The sequence below is a fragment of the Cyprinodon variegatus genome, unplaced genomic scaffold, assembly GCF_000732505.1.
Source record: "Cyprinodon variegatus isolate N-32 unplaced genomic scaffold, C_variegatus-1.0 Scaffold23, whole genome shotgun sequence".
In the NCBI taxonomy this organism is placed as follows: domain Eukaryota; kingdom Metazoa; phylum Chordata; class Actinopteri; order Cyprinodontiformes; family Cyprinodontidae; genus Cyprinodon; species Cyprinodon variegatus.
Window position 1 is genome coordinate 231,250 of NW_015150476.1, and position 22,055 is coordinate 253,304.

Consider the following 22,055-nt stretch of genomic DNA (forward strand, 5'->3'; position numbering starts at 1 on the left):
AATTAAATCTTAGATGCTTTTGTACTTCTGTATTTGATTGCAAAAAATATCTTAAAATTAGGCAAACAATGACTTTTAATCAGAGCAGCAAAACATAAGCTATTTGGTTCTACTTTTTCCAAATGCAGTGTCCCGAGGATAAACAAACTTATCAATGTTTTACAGAAATGTAGTACATGTAGACAATCAACTGCACTCCTTCAGCTGAAGTTTAATTTCTATTTCATGTTTAGAGGAAAATGCTTCTTTTTATTTGCTCCCATTTCCCCAAATATGTTGCATACAGCATATTGTTACTGAAACATTCCATTTTCTGTAGAAGTTTAAACCAACATTAGCTTCTCCAGCTGGAAAATGTCTGGGAACTCGACCTGAAAAACAAGTACAAAAAGAAAGAGAGTATAATGAGTTGTATAGCTGGAGCAGGAAATAGTGGTAGAATAATAGGACCAAGGAATTGCTTTAACATACAGAGGCCTTTTCCCTTTGCTGTTGTTCTTAGATTCTAAAGGGAAATGGTGAATTGTTAGACAAACTTAGATTCATTCAGCAGAATTGATACTTGGACATAAATACCTTGATTTGATAAAAAATAAATAAAAATACCTGCGTACACACAGCCCTAAACTTTAAGCTTAATCTATCTACTAAACACAGTGTTTTTATAAGTTGTCCAAAAAAAAAAACTTAAAAAAACCCCCAAAATATTGGAGGGAAAACATTTTCTCCAAAAGGTCACATATTTGTTGTTAAGGACTGTATTCCTGCATTAACTTAATTATTTAAAATATAAATTTGATAATGGATTGTAAATGTGAGTTTCTGCTGCCGTAGTCATAGCTACTGAGATCAGTGGTACATTTATCATTTTAGACTAATAAATTAAGATTGAGGACATTTTAATTCTAATTTTCTAATTCACTTTACTTGCTGCATTAAGGACAAATGGGAAAAATAATCAAATATTTAACTAAAAATATTAATTTTTCATAAAAAAAAAAAAAATGCACTGCAGTATATTTTGCTAATAGTATATTTTACCATCCTAGCACAAAATAAAAACTGTTTCATTCTTTGTTTTAAGCATGGAAAAACACCAGAGGGTGCTGATATGGCTACTTAAACATCAAAAGTAGTAATTACTTCTAAAAATATCTGGCTTTTAAATTAAAGCGACACATTTGAATTAGTTTGAGTTATGGCTTTTTATATTAAATTATATCAAACTTTCCATTAACCACCATTTGGTCAGTCTGGAACATCTGCAGGGAGTGATGCAGCCTAGAGGAGCTCCAATATAAAATGTGACTTTTTAATTCTATTAAATACACTGGGATCCATTGTAAAGAGCAGCGTTGAGTTAGTCAATTAAGAGAAAACATATTTCTCTTCATAGGAAAAAAAACTTTATGTCTGTTTTATGCATTTCTCAGAATAAAAACAGAAAAAAAAGCAGTTCTAGGATTTCTATCCGAAGGTGTCTGATGAGCTCAGACAATTCTCCACACAGAAATGTGTACTTTAGCGTGCAGATAAATGGAAGAGACCCCAGGGCAACACTGAGACATACAGCAGCATACAGAAGCAGAAACCAAAGACGGGATGAAAAGGCAGGAGATGCATTAGGATAGAAAAAGGACATCTAATGACTTCAGGCAACAGAACTGAAGAGTTCAGCTCCACAGACTTTAATGTACATTTATTACAACCAATACTCTACAATCTAACATGATCCAATATTTTATTCATTCAATGTCATGCTGTTATTTATATTCAGTGTCCAACTGAAAAGCTTCTATCAGTTTAGGGAGAAAGAAAACAAACAAAAAAAACTGTTCTGAATTAGAATGAAGAGACTGAGGAGAAAAACGATGAGGTAGGGGATTAACTAAATTAGGTTGGATGAGGAGATATTAAATCAGGAAGGTTTTACGAAGAGCAGTGGAAGATAAAGATGTGATCTCCTAAAGCCCACAGGCAAAGCACACAGATGTGTGGGGCTAACTGCTCTGCAGCGCATGCAGAAAACAAAATAAAACAAGAAACATTGACCACTTACTGGCTTCCAGACCCAAATGCATTTCCTGAGAATCCTATAAAAAAAAAAGAGAACGGATTTATGCAGTTAAAGACATATGTATATAAAACTCATTTATGAATAGCTAGCGTCAGCTAACACAGCAGCTTGTAAAGGAAAGCAAAGTGAAAGCTGATTTTAGTACATTAGAAATTATTTTCATGAGATTATGACACATTTTTCAGGTTAAAACTAAGCTTATTTCAGATGTCGTGTTTTAAAAATGTTCTTAGTCCTTTTTAGTGTTTACACAAGAGATAATCTATTTATGGGGGATAATTTTAAAGCCATCAGACTTTGATTAGGAAACCTTCACAAACCAAGGAGGGTGAGTGGCTAGATTGTTAGATTGATAAATCAATAGATGGATGGATGGAAAAAGAGAAGAATTAGGAGAAGGATAAAATGAAAAACTGAGGACAACCTAAACGGTATTCTACATGCTCTAATCTGATAAAAGTTGGTGGTTATCTCAAAAATGGATTTAACTTTTCCCCCAAAAATACAATTGAACAAAATAATTTTTTATTTTTAGATAAATGCCTGTATATCTAAGCAGTTACCCAAACCAACACACCATCAAACGGTAACTGTAGAATCTGCTCCTGGCATATAAAGAGGACGAGGGGAAAACACAACAGCAAATGAAATAGACGCCTCACCTCCAGTCTGTGGCTGCTGTCCAAAGCCTGAGAAGCTGCTGGGCTGACTTCCAAACGCATTGCCTTGCTGGGCCAAGTTGCCAAATGTAGGAGCACTTTGACTGGCCAGGGCGCCAAAGGAAGGGGCACTGGGGGGCGAAGAGAACCTGAAAACAGTGGCATTCACAGACAAACACTTATGGCTTAAATGAATTGGCACTAATGAAAACAAGACACAGTTTGAAGGATTAATGCATCTAGACAAAGACAAGTCCAACAATACACATCCTTGCTTGTAAAACTCAAAGCAAGCAAATCTGAAGTAAAATAGGGTTGCAAGGCTTTTGAATGTGGGATTGAAGGGGACGGGATTTGAACAGGATTTAATCTGTTCTACTGAAAACATCCCTATTGAGTCTGAAAAGAAAAAAAAGGAGCAAACAGCCAGAAGAAATGGAGAGAGCAGGCCAGTTTAATCTGCAGGCAGAATGACCCCAAAGTAGGATTATCTGAGGAGAATAATCTACCCCTGCAGAGATCCATAGTTTTGAGCTCAGAGTCAACCTCACCACGACAAAAACAAGACAGAAAAATAGCTTTATAAAGCTAAAAAACAAAATAAAACAAATAAATACAAAGAATAAAAACAATCAGTGATGACCAGATTAGATATTAAACCAGATTAGGGCTGAAACAATTAATTGTGATTAAGCAATTATTGAAATAATAGTCAACTGATTTAGTAATGGATTAATCATTTACTCGAGTATAGAGACTGTAGAACAAGCCTTTAGGTGACAGAGCGACCCACTTAGAGTAGTAATTATACCTGTAACTGTAAAAAGAAAATATATAAACATTTTGCATTTTGCAAGATAAATTCTTTTTCATCTGTCAATATACTCTATCCAGAACTCAAGTGGAAAAGTTTTTGTTTCATCTGGTTTAATTTTGCAAAAATTCTTCTTTAAGAAACCTTTGGCTAATCAATTATTAATCGAATAATTGGAAAAAAAATTGACAGATTAATTGATTTGTCAAATAATCATTAGTTGCAGCGCTAAACCAGATTATACCTTTGCCCTCGTGTTCAAATTTCTTTTTGGCATTTTGGAGAACAGCTCTAGAGACGGATTGAACTACAATGGGAGTTATTTACTTTGAAATAATTCTAAGAATTTTATTTTGAAAATTGCTTACAACAATCCCAGCGCTTTAAAGTGCCTTTGTCACATCACAAGTACACATTCAATATGTTTGGTGGGATTCTAGATTAGTGTTAGTGCAAAATGGAGGTAATTGTTACTGAAGGCAATGTGGAGAAGGATTGAGCTAGAATTGGAGCAAAGCTAAAAGGAAACTTGTTTGAAGCAGCAGAAACATGAGACTGGGAGAAAAGTTTTCCTTCCATCAACAGTCAGCTTCAATAGAATGACTCAGACTCAGGATCAGAGCAGTTTTATGTGTTAAAATGGACCAGGCCTAAATCTAGTTAGACATCGCCGGTAAGAAGAGTCAATAGCCGATGTTTGCAGATATAAAACACCAAAGCTGACCTGGTTTGTTAAGAGGAACCCAGTCCTTTGAGAGACATCCAATGCTCAGAAATGCCAATAGGGAATTTTTACAGAAAAATAAAATTTTTCATCTTTACTGTCCATATTTTTCACAAAGTTAGGCTTTATTGTTGGTCTAAGTGGGTTGTTCTTTCAGCAAACAGTATGTTTCTCTGGAGAATATACCGCAGTTGATGATCATTCAATGACTAAATTTCTGGAAAAATATTTGAGAAATTAATAAGATCTTTGTTTTAGCCTCAGAAAGACAATAAAACACTTTGATGCAGAGAGATGTAGTATTAGACCTGGTAAGTGTTTCTTAGCCTCAGACTCAAATAATACTCCATCTAATATGACAGTTTAGTTTGTTTGATAATTGATCTTGTCACTTGAATTAGACTGAGCAAACAAATATGCTCAGATTTTCAAAGATGCTGCATTGTGCTTCAGGCAATATTCTGCTGCTACTGCTTTTTTATCTCAAGTAGTCGGGTAACACTGACACCTGCAAACTGTTTGAAACCGCAGCTATAGAATGACTGCAGGACTGTATCCAATGCAGCATATACGTTTTCTAAGTTAAAGCTCTTTGTTGTACAATAGAGAATATATCCAAAACATTAAACTTTCTGCGTTCCTGTTTTTCATATTTTGGAGTCCAATACAGATAAAGACTCTTACCCAAATCCTCCCATGTTGGCAGCTGCTGTTCCCTCTCCAAACACTTTACCAGTTGAGGAAGTCATCGGACTGCTGAAAGCTGGGTTTGCGCCAAATGATGCTGTGCCACCAAATGCTGGGGAACCACCAAAAGAAGGGGGACTTCCAAACACTGGACCACTGCCGAACCCCCCTGCATAAAAGAAACACATTAGTGAGCTCTAAATCAGGTCATAGGAAACCAAAATAGGATTTACACAAAAAAAAAATTATCATATGCATCTAAATAGGCTTAAATGAGTGAAAAACCACGTCGCCTTAAGAGAAGTGACATTTAGTTAGGAGAACGCCTACAGCTGCAAAGCAAAACATTCTTATAACTTCTATACAGGATAAATAGTTTACACCTAATTCGATGCTTCTGAGCAGCGGGCGGAGGGGGCTGCACTGAAATTACAGCCGGGCCAGCAGCACGCCCCAGTAAATAATTGATTGAGCTAACATAAAGAGATTATATTCCCCTTAAAAATGCCAGAGGTAGGACATTAATGTGCTGAGCAATACCTGGATCCTACTGGAGCTGAGCAATGGCTGATAACCCAGCAAGAGCTTATTAGTTTAAAAAATAATAATAAATAAATACCCCACACATATAAAACTTTTTAATTTCATATTCCTAACAGCAGTTTGAAATATGATTCTATTTATTTTAACAGTCCAAAATAAATATAAAAAACACATTTTGTTTCTTTAGACTCAATCTGCTCTAAAGTGTAAGAATAGTTGTAATATTACAGGCCATTGGCCAGATCCAACATAAAATATGTGGATCTAGATTAGATTGGAAATGTAGTGGTCTCCAAGATCAATATGTGGCTTTTTGTGAATATTAGAACCCGACTGAGGAAAATGGCTTTGTTTGTATAGTTTGGGGATCTTTAAAGTGGCTGCGGTAAGTAAACAATCATATAGAATTGCTTCTCCACAGAGATTGAAATTTGAAGATTTCTAAGTTTATTTTTAACTAGGGCTGCAACTAACGTTTATTTTGCAGATCAATTAAATGTTGATTATTTTTTCAACTAATCGATTAATATTTGGATAGCGAAAGGTTCCTTAAAGAAGATTTTAAAAGAAATTAAACCAGAGGAAACAAACATTTCCACCTAAGGAGTTCTGGATTGAGTGTATTGATGGATAAAAAATGTTTTATCTTAAATGCAAAATGTTTATAAATGTATAATTACTGCTCTAAGTGGAGGCTCTGTCAGCTAAAGGCATGTTTTAAAGTCTCTATACGCCTGTTAATGATCAATCGATTACTCAATAAGTCGATGATTATTTCAATAATCGATTCAATTGTTTCAGACCTATATTTAAAATTTTAATTTAGGTTGCAGTGTCAACCTTTCAGAGACCAGAACAGAGATGATAAACAAAGAATGACAGAAAGACAGAAACATGGTAAATCTGCAAAGCTGCTACACAGAGAGGCGGAAGCTAAATAAGGACTTAAAATACAGAAAACCTGCTCAAAAATAAAAAAATACCACTTTAATCAGCACAGGGATTTTAGAGAGAAAGCATCAAGTCTGAGGAATGACCTCCTGGGTGCTACCAAAAAATAAAAAATATATAAATTACTTGTAGATAACTTGAAAGCTAACGGGATTACTGAGAAGTTAATAAGATGAAAACCATAATTTGTATGCAAGCACTTTTATGCTAAATATTTTACATGTGTAGCATTCAGTTTGAGCCTCTGCATGAGTTATAAAGTACTGAATTCCTGCTGATCAGAATCACGTTGTTTAATTGATAGCATGAAAGTTCAAATCTAAATCACTTTTTATCATTTTACATTTTAAAACCTTAAAATATTGATTATATATTATATATATTATATATTATTATAATATTATTAATTAATTTGCTAATTTGCTTATCAGAAGGAGGAGCCCTTCCGATAAGCAAATTTGATAAGTATTGAAAAGCCATCATGTTAGAAAAGTTCACTCTTTAAGGTACCTCTTGGATTTATTAAATAAATAATTTCAAAATATTTGAAATATTTGCAGTTTAATATATTTTTTCTAGAATGGCCTTTTTTTGTTTCTCCAGATTCTCAGTATTTTTATTTCACACATCAAACAGAGCTTGTATCTGACAGAGTATGTCAAGAAACCAAAATGGTAAAATCCCATCATCAGAGCACATGGATAAAAAAACGGCTACAGGAAACAACTTTGAATCATTAATTCTGCTCTGAACAATGACAACAGCCCATGCCTTTTATTCTGTAATATCACTGTAAGAGTTGTCAAAAATGGAATGACAAAAAAAACATCAAGAGTAAATGTGGATTATTTTAAAAAGATTGAAAACTGAGACATTTGTTAAATCCCTAAAAAAGTTATAGAGCTTTACTTGCCTGATTAGCAGTTAAGAAACCCAGGACCAATTCAACTTAATATTTTCTCTTTATATAAAAACAAATGACTTGTGTGTTTTATGTTAAAATCACTGTAATTTGGTAAAGCAAATATAAATCATGTCAATTCACCATAAAAAGTAAAACCACAGGAATTTGATTTAGGTCAAGAAGAATTGTTAAAACTGTGTAGGATCGGATTAGTAAAATTCATTTAAAACCTTTAACTACCTGGTTTAGTTGGTGAGGAAAAGGAACCAAAGCCCTGGGATGCAACACTCCCTGCTCCAGTGGTGAAAGTCCCACTGGCTTTCTGTTCCCCGAAGGTTGACGTGTTGAACCCAAATGTCTTTGCACCACTGTTCCCAAAGAGACTATTAGATCCTAGAGAGGAAATCGACAACGGAAACTAAGTCAGTGAAACAGCTCAGGCACATGTTTTGAGAATAAAAAACCCAAAACAATGAGAAAGGCAGAAAAAAACCTACCAGGCTGAGCAACCTGTCCAAATGCTCCAGTTGAAGCTGTGGTACCAAACGGATTCTTGTTAGCAGCATCCTCACTTGGTTTACCCCCGAGGCCGCTAAAAAATCCTCCACTGGATGAACCTGCTGTATTGGCTGCACTGGAACCAAACAAACCTCCCCCAGATGTTTGCTGCAGATTGGATGAAGAAAATAAAGAAAGGCATTTATCCTCTTAGATTTTACATTTCAAGAAAACAGATTTTGCAGTTAGTTTAAGTAATTAATGATACCTGTCCAAATACACTCCCATTTGAAGATTGTTGGCCAAATACAGGGGTGGCAGCAGAGCAACCAAATCCTGGGACAAAAACACATACCAGTTATCTCACAAAAAGAATGAAATAAAACTAAAATTTTTATCAAATTAGTTTGCAGAGGGTCATAAAGAGCTTTCGTGATCTGGCAGGGGGGTACAAGAATAATTACATGCATTAAAGGATAGTTAACAGAGCTTTTTCTTCCTTGTGTAAACTGTAGTGACAAACAAGGCAGTGTCTAAGAAACCGGGTTCTGCTCAGACTTACCTGAGGGCTGACCAAAACCGAATCCCGAAGAAGAGGATGTGGTGGTGTTACTCCCAAAAACGGATGGCTGTCCAAATCCAGAACTCTGACCAAATACAGGAGGCGTGCTTTGTTTGAAGAGCCCAGATCCAGTACTGCTGGCCGTATTGGCACTTGCACTGCCAAAGGAGAACGAACTTGCACTGCTAGGGGTAACCGCCCCGAAAAGACCTGGTCCTCCGGTCGTTGCACTGCTAGAACTTGCTCCAAATGCAGACTGGGTAAAAGAAAAGCCGCTAGATGATCCAGCGCTGCTTGCAGGTTGGCCGAAGCCACTCGCCTGGCCAAAGACGGATTTGTTAAAAGTTGCTCCAGCTGAAGCACCAAATGCAGATGAGCCAAATCCTGTTGCTGCAGGGGCCGAGGAGGCAGGAGGTGCAGCCGGTTGCCCAAAGATAGTGTTGGCAACAGTAGTTTGTGCTGTGGACACTGTTGCAGGAGTGGTAGTGGTGGCTGCAGGGACAGCAGTGTTGATGATTAGAGTGGCTCCAATGGAGCTGCTGTTTGTCGTTACAGGAGCAGGCTGAGTGAAAATGGACCCTGGTTTTTCAGAGGCAGGCACCTGGAAAGCTGGGGGGGCTTCCTGGGAGACTGATGGGGCGCTGGGAACAACCAAACTGGAATCAGGAGGAGTGGATGAGGGAACTGGAGTGGCTTCTGTTGTGGAAGGCACACTGGAAGGTGGAGGAGGGGTTGCTTCAGCTGGTGCAACACTGGTAGAAGAAAGGTCCTGGGTAGGGGCAGTTATCACAGAAGGAAGTGCAGGTGTGGATGGATTGGATGTAGAATCCACTGCAGGCTCAGGAGCAACAGGGCGACTGGTACTTTGCTCAGATGGTTCAGTGGTGACCGGATCTTTTTCAGGGGGTGGGGTAGGTTCTGAAAGCTGTGGGGGAGCTTTTGATTCCTCTGAAGGCACGGTGAGAAGGCTACTGAAAGATGAAGGTAAGAGTGAAGGTGCAGAGCTGGATGGGGGGAGAGAGAAAGCTGGCTTGGAGTTTGTTTCAGGAGGTTTGAACAAACTGTTTGATGAGGCACCCTTAGACAAATCTGTAGTTGCAGAACCTTCAGCAGACTTTGGGAGACCTGACCCAAAGCTGAAGGCTTGTACTCCCTTGCCATTGCCGAGTCCAGTTTCTCCAAAGGTGAATGCAGCAGCTGGCTTTGTTCCAGAATCTTTGACCTCTTCTCCTTGACCAACACGCAGCCCAGAAAAACTGCCGAGGGTTTCTCCTCCTGAGGTCTTTGGTGGCTGTGACTCTGTCTTGAAGGCCGTGGACAGAGGGCCGTGTTTGGCCACTTCCCCTGATGTGCTTAAATTCAGTGTGGGAGACCCAGTGCCAGTACCAGAAGCTGCAGACTTTGGGGTAAGAGAGAACGGCTCTTCTCCAGTCTGACCCAACGTCATCTTGCCATTTCCGCCAAAAGAGAATTTATTTGAATCCTTAACTGTCGAGAAAGAAAATGAGAAAATAAATAAACTATGTTGACATGGTAAGCTACTCCATAATTCTGCTGGACAGTGAAATAGTTGTACCTTGTGTGAGTCCAGCTTGTGGGGCAGGTGTAAAGTTAAAGCCTGTTGACCTGTGAAAACAGCAAAGTTTATTACAAAAAAATTAATAATATAATTGTTGTATTAAATAAAAAAACTGCTCAGGAAATAGTAACTAAAAGATATTTTAAGAAAAAAGTTTTAAGACTGATGTAATGTTTTTCTTACATTACTACTTTCCCTAGCAAAAAACACAATAGAAACTATTATATTTTACATTATTTCACTAAAGCAACACAAAAGAACCTTTAAAATTAAACAATGAGAATGTATTTAACTAGACAACAGTAGATCACCTCGAAGTTTTTTTTTTCCTCATTAATGAAGTTAACTTACCCTGGTGTGAAGGAGAATGGCTTGTTGTTGCTTTGTTCCACAGAACTAGTTGGAACAGAGATGTCTGTTTTGGATGGTTGACCTTCAGGAACAAAGATCATATTTAAAGTAAAGTCAGAAACTCAACAAAGTCACAACCAAGGACAATGAAAAGAAAATGAATCATTACAACAATTAAGATTAAGAGAGCAAATATGTGACAAGAATATGACAATGGGGCTGACGTTTTTAAGTAATTAGACTGCACTTTTGAACCTTGCTTCAAATGTTCATACTAAACGATCCAACACTTACCAAAAACAAAGCCTGGCTGTAGACTGGATGCAGTTTCAGCAGAGACCTTAGGGATCCCCGGGGTGGTAGTCTACAAGGATACAATGAAATGCCATCAAAATGTGAAAACATCATGTTATCCACAGATAACGGGATATTTGAACACTTTCACATATTCTTTACTAGAGGCATTGAAATGCTTTATTGTATATATATAAATAAAAGTGTTTGGTTTTATTCTGCTTGAGTTTTTTGGAGATTTTTGGAGTACAAGCACAATTGTGTGAAGGTCCACTGAGTCGATCAAATGCCATTTGTAGCATAACTATGAGAGAAACCTGAGACATTTCTCCCCCATGCAAAAAAGTTCAAGGTTTTTTCCCCACATGTAGTGCAGACTAAAGGCACAAGAATACAAATTTAAAATTATTTGACAAGCTTGACTTTTTTATTCAACAGTACTGCAACTGAAAAACATACCAACGCTACTGGCTTACGGCAAACAGAAGTACTTTTCAAGCGACTAATTAAATCTGAAAAATGTTTATTTTAAATATATTTCATTGTGTGACTGGTATTGGGCCTCATTTTAGTAAAAAACTAAAGTTGCGGGGAGACCTCCGCTTATACTCACTCGTTTGACTTGGTTGGAAAAGACTTGATTTGTGAAATCGGGTACAGAAGAGCTGGGGAGAAAAAGAAAAGATGGAAAATACTGTTTAAACATAAATGTTCCAGAGCTGTTTTTGACAAGTAAATATTTAAAAGCTAAACATAATATATAGTCTTTCTTTATAGGTCTGCTTCGACAAAGGCAGCACAGAAACAAAATATTAGTTTGTCATTTTTAAATGAAAGGAAATCAAGAAAAAGTGTCCTGCTGACCCAAAACATAAGTTCAGAATTTATTCTAAAACTGCTTTCTGCCCATTAATAGATGAACAATCCTTCTGTTCATGGTCAACCAGGCCAGTGTCACTCAAAATGACATTATGAATTGAGAAAGCTTCCTGGATGGGAAGCGAAATGTCTTCAAACCACAGTCTTTTTAAAATAAAAATTCCATTATTTTAGTTAAATCTTTCAATATGACTAACTATTTATTTTGTTGTGTATTTTCTGATTTTTGTGAATACTTATTTATATTTTCCAGGCTCTCATTTAGATTTATTTATTTCCCTTGTCCTACCCAAGTGTTTTCATTTTTCAACCGCCTCTTTTATTAAAGTTTTTTTGTACAAATGCTTGACACTGCTACCTGGAACACCAAGTTTTTGTATTTTGTTTTGTTTTTTCAGCCCTCCCTGTATTACCAAGTAAACAATCCTAACTTGTTGAATGATTGGCATCTACCTGACGATGGAAGAAACAGGAGGCCCCTTTTCCTTGAGCTCTTGAACATTGACCACTTGAGGAACAGTCTTTAAGGTGGACTCTGTCAAGGTACTACCAACAGGAGCTGAAACACAAATGGAAGAATTTTACAGGATAAACCTCCACAAGGTTTTTTAAATTTAAACAAAAAAAAAAAAATAGAGAGTTAAATGTTCTAAATATTTATATGGTGATTAATTATTAGTGGAAAAAAGGAAATATGGCTGGACATGTTTCAGTTATTAAGGGATGAGATGCAAAGCAGTTTCATTTATTTTCTTTTTCTACGAGTCATCGTCTCCCCCTAGTGAGTTATAATAGGTATTGCAATATTATTGAAAAGATTTTCAATTAAAATGAAAAATGTCCATCACAAATCCTCTCATACATAATCATAGATGGACAGGAAAATATTAAGAATTTAAAGTAAGCAAGCATCAGTGTTGAAAAGACTTTGAACAAATCCAGCAACCATTTAACCCATCAAATCCCAGTTGATGTGTCAACAGCCTCTACATCAAGGCATTCATGCTACTTCTGAAACTGTCCTGCATTTCTTTTTTGGGTCTCATTACCCTCAGAAAAATGACAAAATCTAATAATACTGGCAGATACACCCCCCCAAAATTTTTTTGAAGCTAAACCACTAAAATCCTTTTCCATACCACTATATTCATACTCATTCAGTAACATGTACACAATGCACTCTTATAAATCAGTCAATATTAATGCACTGATATTTTTAGTACAGAAACAATGTTAGGCATGACACATGATCAATAACAGGCATCATACATGTACTGCGCAGTTAAAATCCGAAAAACATGATTTTTTTCATGACCTAGGACTACATAAATAACCCTGAATAGATTTGGGTTAAAATATCAAAAGCCATAAGCTAAAGCTAATTAACGAGTAATCATGTGAAAGAGATGCCAGTTTATTTGGTACACAAATCAGTATTATACTATAACTACCACTATTAGTTGTGAATCCTGTCCAAACATGTTCAAGCTGCATGTCCAAGACAAGAAGCTTGAACCATAAACAGAGACCTAATGCCAGAGAGAGTGGTGCTAGTTGGAGAGAAACAAACTTTTCAACACTAATATATTTAAATGCCAGCCATCTGACAAGGAGTGCAGTTCAGAATCGTCGATTCAAACAACAGCGGTCTCATTTAATACAAATCACTAAACATCGTATGACATAAAAGTTAGAGATTTTTCCTACCCGTCTTCTGGGTTGCCATTTGCCTGCGCATAGCTGCACTGGCTGCAGCCTGCTGGGCAGACATGGTGACAGGAACAGTTCTCCCAGTGGGAGGAGCGCCATGTTTTACCGTCTTTGTGGCAAGAGCAGTGCTTTCAGCGCCACTGAGGTTGATCATATTGGTAGGAACTAAACCATAAAAGCATCACATAGGGATACAGAAGTTTCTGTGTTAGAAGCTACACTCTTATTTAAAAATTACATTTCCTGTCTGCAAATATTTGTTTCAACAATTTGAATTCAATGAACCAGATTAGCAGGCAGTAATTTTCTTACCTGGACTTGGAATAGGACTGAGTCCAAATCCCAAAGTTGGTGCAGAGTGGATTTTTGGTAGAGGGGTGGACTGAATGCCTCCAAAGCCTGGTTGGATAGAAGGGGTCCTGACAACTGTAGGGTGGCGAGGAGTGGATAACGTCATAGCAGGGGGTTGTAGTGGTTTTAATTCTTCCTCTTCCTGGTCCAAATGAGATGGGTGAGGCTCCAAGGACTGGGACAGGGATGACGTTGAGCTTGCATCATCCAGGTCCTCGTAGTATTTGGGCGAAAGGAATGCTGAACGAGACAGGTTGGCTGAAATGTGGAAAAAAATTGTAGTTAAAATAATGGGACATTGGGACAAAATTGTATTTAGTCAGATACTGATTGTCCAAGTTCTCCTATTTGAAAAGATAATAGGTCTGTAATTGTCATCATAGGTTCACTCTAACTACGAGACAAAACGTGCAAAAAAAAAGGAAAACAAAAAAGTAAACAAAACAATAGCAGCAGATCACATTGTAGGATTTTTAGTCAATAACAAAAAGTTCAACTCGATACTTCGTAGCAAAATGTTTGCTGTCAATGACAGAGGTCAAACTTCACCAGGTTTACAGACACCGTAACTCTTATTTTGGCCCATCCCTCCAGGCAAATCTCCTCCAGAGTAGTAATATTTTATGGCTGTTGCTGGGTAACAGAGTTTTGACTCCATCCATAAATGTTGAATAGGTTTGAGGAGACTGGCTATGCCACTCGAGAAACTTGAAATGCTTTTTAGCAAAGCCTGCCCAAGTGCTATGTTTGGGATCATTGTCATGCTGGAACATCCAACCACGTTCCATCTTCAGTCCTCTTACTGATAGATGGAAGTTTTGTCTTTAAATCCCATGTTAAATGACCCAGCTCATTCTTCCCTTTACACAATTAGTCATCCTGTCCTATTTGCAGCCCCAAAAGCCCCAAAGCATGATGTTTCCACCCCCATGCCTCACAGTAGGCACGGTACTCTTGGGATAACTCAACACAAGTTATTTTGGTTTCATCTGACCTCATGATATTCTCCCAACCCTTTTCTGGACCAACCATATTCTCAGACAGGCAGGGACATGTCTTCGCTTAAGCGGGGGGGAATGTCTGGCAATGCGGGATTAGAGTCCTTCTTAGCATAGTCTGTCACTGATGGTAGCCTTTGTTACTTTGCTCCCAGCTCTCGGCAGGTCAATCATCAGGTCTCTCTGTAGTTGTGGTATTTTTTCTTGCGTGAGGTCCCACATGGTCTTTGTATGTTTTGATCCCACTGTTGATTTTTTCACACAAACCTGTTGCCTATTGCCTAACCGGGCAGAAACACCATTTGTTAAAGATAGGAGACGCTTTATCTCTCCGGTTATTTTCCCTGAAAAGAGATTACTCGGGACAAACTCTTTGAATAGCACTTCATAACTTATATGTATTAAATAATCAGGAGACATGACAACAGATTCTGATAGAAATTGTAATCTTACTCGGACCAGAGAAATTGCTTAGAGTTTACCAAATGGCAGCTGCTCACCTCCAGGTTAATCTCTCAGGAAGTTAAAAAGGATTTTTGTACATCTTCCGTCTGCCACATCATCATATTTTACATCATGCACCTTAGCAGATGATTAGACATCCATGATCTAGCCTTATCAATATATTACACTTAGCTGAAGGACAGCGCTCTCATTCCATTTCCAAATCTTTGCCACGTACAAAATGAAGATAACAACTCTGTATCCAGACAGAGGAACTGTCTTAATTAGAACTATTGTAGAAAAAAATCACTTCTGACAAGCAACAGGCAGCCAATACCAAGGTGCCATAAACTCACACATCTTCATTGATAATTATCCTAACAAGATTCACTCTTCCCAGCCTGGTGCATGACTGTAATTCTCTTCCTGGTTTCCTTTGACAGCTCTTTGGTATTGGCTATGGTTATGTTTATAATCTGAATGTTTGGGCTATGGAGAGTTGTTATTTACACAGATAATGAACAGCTGACATTTATGCAGGCTACAACGAGGGAAGAGCTTCTTCAAGAAGTTACAGGTCAGTGAGGGCCATACATCTTATTTGTTTGTGGATGACCCAATACATATTTTCCACCATAATTTAAGAATGAATCCTACAATGTGATTTCCTTTATTTTTATATCTCATTCCATCTCTTATAGTTAAAATGGACCCATGATAAAAATCACATAACTAAAAATATTAGTTGCTGACTAAATACTTTTTTGCTCTACTTTATTCCTTTACTTAAACATGTTTGTAAATTATTTCTCCTCATACTGAGTGTATATACCAGTTTGTTCAAACTTAAACTTACTGTGTATGGCAAAGATAATGTATTCTAAAGTGGTACGCAACATTAAAATATAGTACCTGGTGCAGTTGAGCGCACAGGCGGCATCTGCCCTTTTGAGAGGAAATTGCGAAGTTGGGATTGTTTAACTGGTGATATCTTGACTGCTGAAAAAAACAAAAAAAAAAACATTTAAATGTTGCCGTTTTAAAAATCAAATATTATTCATTACTTTATTTTACAAGAATATGGCAAACACCTGAAGGTTTGGCTTTCGTCTTAGGGGGAGAAACATCCAGCCGGGCTTTTAGGAGGGCATCCTTTAAATTCTCAAGCTCTCTTCCAAAACTGACAAAACAAGACACAAAAAATGAGATGATATATAGATACAATTATTGTTCGTTAAAAATAGAAAACATTTCTGCATACACAGTTTTAACAACACCGGGCTGAAAAAAAAAAAAAAAAAGGTATCAAGCTGAAAGCGTTGTTCATAAAACAGTAATAAAAATTTGTAAAGATATTTTGAAGAAAAAAAAAAGGTTCAGTACTGCCATTATTTCAGTGCTACTGAAGTTATTCGTTCATTTCTGGCGTAATTCAAGGGTTAGAATATACATATATTTTTAAACTTCCACATTAGTTGGTTATTTGCCAAAATCTGGTGAAACTGCAAAATAAATCTTTAAACTTAACAGCAAATCTTACGTACAGCAGAGCCCAAAACTAACTACCCCATGCATATAAGTAAACATAGTCTTTTACTACTTCTATGCTTGCTTGTCATACTTTGAGAGATGTGGTCTCATTTCCCAAGAAAAACTGACTACTTGGTTAAATAAATATCATTTGGATTTGAAATCTGTCACTGTAATGAGCAATGTTGGTCCCAACTGTAAATAACGAAAGAATTTGAGAAAATATTTTTTTAATCAGAGATTAAGAAAACATTTGGTCCATATTTTAGACCTTATTTTGGAGACTGACAACAGATGAACTCTTAGAAGTCTCATCTGAAAATTGTCCATTTAATGTAAAAACGCATAAATTGCAAAAAAAGAAAATAAGGATTTCGTTTTAGTAGTTATTTTCTAAAGCCTTTATAAGCGAAAGCAACAAAATGGACATTGTTATATAGTGAGTTATATGCAAAAAAATGCAGGTAGTTTTTAGGAGAAAAAAAAGGAGAAATTAAGTCATCAGTCTTTTACCTTAGGTAACAATAAGTCATTTTAAAAAATTTAAATTTATATCTACAGTGAAAATAGTTTGGAAACAAAAACCTTTTCATTCTCTATTAACTTTTTCTTGACCCTCATCCGAACCTGGAAATGTACTAAGAAAAAAATTCTAAAAATATTAAACACTGAATGTATTTATGAAAGCGATAAATGAAAGCACAAGATCAAGAAGTTCTACAAATATAATTCTGCATTCAACATTTTACCAACCTATCTGTAGAGCCACTTGCAATGCTCTGGTTGATGGCAGAAGATGTACTTTTACTGTAAAGGCGCAGCGATGTGAGTTCCTGAATAAGCTGTTCCAACCGTTTTTTTTGCTGGTTGATGATGTACAGGTTGTTGGACAGAGTAGTAAACAAACCCTCACGGCCAGGCACAACCATGTGTCTGTCAAGAAACAGAAGCAAAGGCAATATTCTCAGTTCTAGAAAGATCTAAAATGCTGAAGGGATCATGTGTATTCTTTATTTGTGCTATTCTCACTTCTGTTTCTTCTTTCTCTCCAGGTGTTTTTCCCATTCCACATCTAAGACATCATTAACATCTTCCACAGCAAACATGACATACTGGTAAAGTATGCGAATCTCCTAAATTGGAAATCATAATATATTTTAGGGGCATAGCAGTTTACTTACATAACGCATAAATATTTCTCAATACTGTAACTGCAGCATGAGTTCATTTCTCCTTCCAGGTCTCACCTTGAGCTGTTCTTCACTCCGTGGATCCAGAGGTTTTTTGTAGAGCAGTTGTCTGTAATTCCTGTCCTTGCTCAGCTCACTCTGAGTTTTGGCTTCTTCTGCCCCGGCAAAACCCTCCAGTAAATTGGTCTTCAAAGTGCCAATGTCCCCATGGAGAGACTTTTATATAACAAGGAAGAAAGATTTTGACTACAGGATTCTTTTTTTCATTTTCTTTGTATTCACTTAGTCTCAAATGTAAAATGTTATAAAAGGGAATGACTGAAAAATTAACCCATTAGAGTCCTAGCAGTGCTTCATTTTACAATTAATAATCAAAGGTGTTAGAAAATGCTTTGATTTTAAGTGAAAGAAATATTCTCAAGGTTCTTTTCCCACATTAAAACCAAAGAGTCAAACTACGCTTTCAATTAAGTATTTTCTCTAATAGCAGGATCAAAAATGACAAAAATACCTCTGAATTTTGCTTTTGTGTAATAACTTTGTGCCAGAGCTTGTAGCTTAAACTTCAGTGTTTTTCTTAAGCAGTACATTTTTATTAAATGCGGTGTTACCTCTGTGGTTTCTTTGATTTCCAGGGTGAAGATGTGGAGGTCTTCTGATTCTTTTCTCAGCTCCTTCATCTTGTCATTACTACCAACCTTGAAGTCGGCTTTAACACTGCGAGCCTTAAGGTCATCTAACTCTTTCTGGAAGTGTGCAATCTGAGGGCAAGCCAAAAACCTCTAGTTAATACACTGTTGAAGGGCATCTTTTTCAAACTTCATTTAGGTCTGGAAAATGTTATCACAAAAAAATATCTTTATAACATACAGGAGTATAAAAAAATGTTTTACAGATGATGTTTCTAAAAACCTTTTGAGTCTAGACCACTTTATAAGCAGTTTATATTATCTAAGAGCTGAAAGAAAAAAAGTGGAAGATAGAGTAGTTTTTATGCACATGTTTTATGGAAGACATTAGCAGTGATGAAAGAGAGGCATATATTTTTTGTCCGTAATGCACACCTTTTTATGCTTCAAGCTAATTTTTAAATTGCTCTATTAATCCTTTATAGAGCAAGTCGATGTTTTTTGTTCACTGGCAAGCCCCTTACAAATGGAGCCCCCCCATCCCTCAGTGAGATCTAGAAGCACAAGACTTGTATCCAACTATTCAGCAAAGATACTGCTATGTGGAGGTACACGTCATTCTGGCATCTGGCAATTAGATGGGTCCTTGGATGATGTTAACTACTGTAAATTAAGTTGACAAGTTAACAAGTTAAAAAGGTAAAAAGCTAAATGAAAAATTTAACAACTAAGATAGAAATTAAAAAGTGCAAGTCACTGTATCAGCATTAATGCTCTAAGGTTATGTTCTAACAAAATATTTTGTTTCTTTCACTGAGTTTTTTATATGAATTCCTAATCAAAGGACTTTTGTTATTGTATTTATTTTTTTTACATATTAGTATTTAAGTGACAGTTCCTTGCAATTACATTGGTCTTGCTTTTTTTTCTTCTTTTTTTTAAATGTTACAAAAATAATAAGGTCTCGTCCTACCCTCCAATGACAAAGTATTTTACTGAGTGCCCTTTAAGGGTTAATCCACTGTTGGGTAAATTCAGATTTTATCTTCTAGCACTCTACTCAAATGATGCAATTTGCTTTGAAATAACTACAGTTGTAAATTTAATGGAGGTGCAGAGTGTTCCCGTCTAATATTGTTGACATAATCAGTGTTTTTAATTGGTAGATTACTAACCATTCTGAATGGGTCATATTTTTAAAAGCTTTATGGGTATCTAATGTTTTTCACCAACATACTAACAGGCGGTTATAGTCTACTTAGCCTAGTCATTAAATAAATGTGATGGGTACCCACTGTTATTTTTTCCATGAAATATTTAGCTCCACTGAAAACGTCAGGCTGGGTTTGACTTTTACAGGATTACCTAATTATTTAGGGAAAAATGTAACACAAAATAACAAAGTCAATGCTGAACACCTCTTACCTCCTCCAAAATACCAGTCATAATTGGATCTGTTTCTTTCTTCTGCTGTTTTTCCAGGTTCTTCATGCCGACGGATCCCTAAATTAGAATATCGAAAAATGATGATTTAAAGCATCTTGCTTCCACAACTTAAGAGAGCACAACAGATGGAGTAAAAACAAATATATAATATAGCTACATTTTTCTTACTAACAGTCAACCTTTGTTGCTAGTGGCAACCACTGAAATCAAGGTTTTATATCAGTTGAGCCCGCTGTTTGCTGATAATTATATATCTAGTAAAATTCACTTCAATGATCAGAAATTGATCAATAAGAATAAAAAATGCATTAAAAAAACATCCCTGTTTATCGTTTTACCTTCTGAAATGCAAGATTGGATTTTTGTTGGGTAAAGAAAAAAAAAACACAGTCTTTCTACATGTTTATACTGAGCTGATGAGTCTTACTAGTAATAAACTGAACATGAATATTTTACAGTAAATTAAAATAGCAGAAACATCAGACAACCCTATTTACAACTGCTTTTTGTTTTCTTTTTTTTATTATTATTATTTTTTTTTTATAATCAGTCTAAATAAGAATGAAACAGCAAAAGCACATACATAACAGTGAAAATTTCTCATCCATAGGGTTTAAATTAAATTACTTTTATTGCTAAAGGAAGAAGCGATGGAGCGATGTAACACTACAAGGCAGTGTTCCACCTCCCCCACCTGTTGCTGTACACCGCAGCCGACAGCTGGCTCAAGGGAGCTATTCTATTTATTTTATGATTACAATTGATTAAGGCAGTCAAGGCTTAGAAACCAAAACACATGGCATCTATCCATCTTATTCTGGGGATGCAGTTTTAAAAATACAGCTGTAAAGCTTTAGGGTGCATTGGGTCCGTCCTGAAACATGACCCAATGCACAGACCTTTTAAATCAAATGATTTTCACAGATATATAAAACTGAAAAGCTAAGCAACAATTATATGGATAATACTAACTAAATTTAGCAAGTTTTATATTTCTATTCAAGTAAAAAAGGCTAAATAATCAAAGCTAATCAAAGCAAACACAGGTTGACACATAATTAAAAAACCTAAAAGCTACAAAACTAAAGACTATAAAACACAAAGGCATAGGAATAGAAAATTACAACAAAATTACAAAAAGCAAAAAAAGTGCCTCATGGTTACCAAAAAAGCAACTTGTCAATGTGTCATTTAAGAAGCGGTAGAAATATATATTTTTATAGATTCAATACAGTATTTTTCGTCTAAGAACTCCTAATTATCTTGCCACCTACTGCTGAGATTAAAGCCAAGGTTCTACTAAAATAATCTCCATTTTCATCAAAAGAGTTCTGGACCTTGGTTTATTGACTCTGTTGTCTTCAATATGAGAGCAGGCCGACTAGTGTTTAAAATGGTGAAAAAAAACAAACAAACAGAAAAACAGAACAATAATAAAGCAGCACCAGGGAGTCAAATTGAAAAAGAAAATAAAAGAAAACCTTTGCTTTATGAATAACTGCTATTTAGGAGGGAGATGTTTTTTAAGATAAGGCAATACAAAAAAAACAAAAATCACACCAGAGTGCTTTTTCTTTAATTAAAAGGAAGCAGGATGCCTATTCAGTAAATGTTTCTTTAAAAAGTAAAAATTGTTTAGTTTACCCTCAACCTCATACGCTGGGGTCTTTTTAACAAGACAAAAATATAAAACCTAAAGATGGTACGGACCTCTCTAAGCCTGCTGTAGTACATCTGTGGTCATTATTATTCCTGCATTTACGTGTCCGACTGCTAACCAGCATCATAGGCAAAACAGAAACGTAACTTAATCACCTGGATCAAAACATTTATATCAAAAGCTGGGCACTGTGCAGACTACACCATTTTCAGAACAACTGATGCCTTCAAAAACATAAATACTTAGCAATGCTAACAGACTGAAGATAAAACACCAAAATAAGGTGGTTGAATAAATAGAATAAGTCTAATTGATCAAATATTGCCTCAACTTTTAGTTTTCTACTAGAACAATATTATTTACTAAATAAGACATTAAATAAATAAATATTAGTCAATACAATGCAAAGTGTTGAGTGCAATATATTTTCAAGATAAGGAGATTACCTGTGGAGGTTGGGCGCGCCCAGTGGCAGGAGCAGGTTTCTGAACAGAGGTTGGAGGAGCACCTGGCTGAACTGGGCGCAATGGTGCTGAGAAAAGTTAACATATAAACATAAAGACCCATTCTAGGAG

The 22,055-nt window shown here is 36.2% G+C and overlaps 1 protein-coding gene across 4 annotated transcripts in view; it reads right to left on the reverse strand.

Annotated features, from left to right (window-relative positions):
* Positions 1–257: 257 nt before the first annotated feature.
* nup214 (nucleoporin 214kDa) overlaps positions 258–22,055 on the reverse strand; it is a 34,492-nt gene continuing 12,694 nt past the window's right edge. For 2 of the 4 annotated variants that reach the window (XM_015392628.1, XM_015392612.1), the window contains exons 14-36: positions 21,927–22,012; positions 19,800–19,877; positions 18,357–18,506; positions 17,803–17,961; positions 17,585–17,688; positions 17,309–17,488; positions 16,117–16,205; positions 15,938–16,024; positions 13,545–13,841; positions 13,230–13,397; positions 11,976–12,081; positions 11,257–11,308; positions 10,644–10,713; positions 10,350–10,431; positions 9,996–10,045; positions 8,420–9,907; positions 8,126–8,193; positions 7,857–8,025; positions 7,600–7,752; positions 4,959–5,130; positions 2,740–2,885; positions 2,060–2,093; positions 258–371 (exon numbers count right to left, since the gene is read on the reverse strand). In XM_015392628.1, the coding sequence (XP_015248114.1) occupies positions 335–371; positions 2,060–2,093; positions 2,740–2,885; positions 4,959–5,130; positions 7,600–7,752; positions 7,857–8,025; positions 8,126–8,193; positions 8,420–9,907; positions 9,996–10,045; positions 10,350–10,431; positions 10,644–10,713; positions 11,257–11,308; positions 11,976–12,081; positions 13,230–13,397; positions 13,545–13,841; positions 15,938–16,024; positions 16,117–16,205; positions 17,309–17,488; positions 17,585–17,688; positions 17,803–17,961; positions 18,357–18,506; positions 19,800–19,877; positions 21,927–22,012 (4,025 nt within the window). In that variant the 3' untranslated portion in view covers positions 258–334. Of the gene's footprint in view, positions 372–471; positions 506–2,059; positions 2,094–2,739; positions 2,886–4,958; positions 5,131–7,599; positions 7,753–7,856; positions 8,026–8,125; positions 8,194–8,419; positions 9,908–9,995; positions 10,046–10,349; positions 10,432–10,643; positions 10,714–11,256; positions 11,309–11,975; positions 12,082–13,229; positions 13,398–13,544; positions 13,842–15,937; positions 16,025–16,116; positions 16,206–17,308; positions 17,489–17,584; positions 17,689–17,802; positions 17,962–18,356; positions 18,507–19,799; positions 19,878–21,926; positions 22,013–22,055 lie in introns of all 4 variants that reach the window. The other 2 variants (XM_015392637.1, XM_015392620.1) reach the window with 2 other exon arrangements.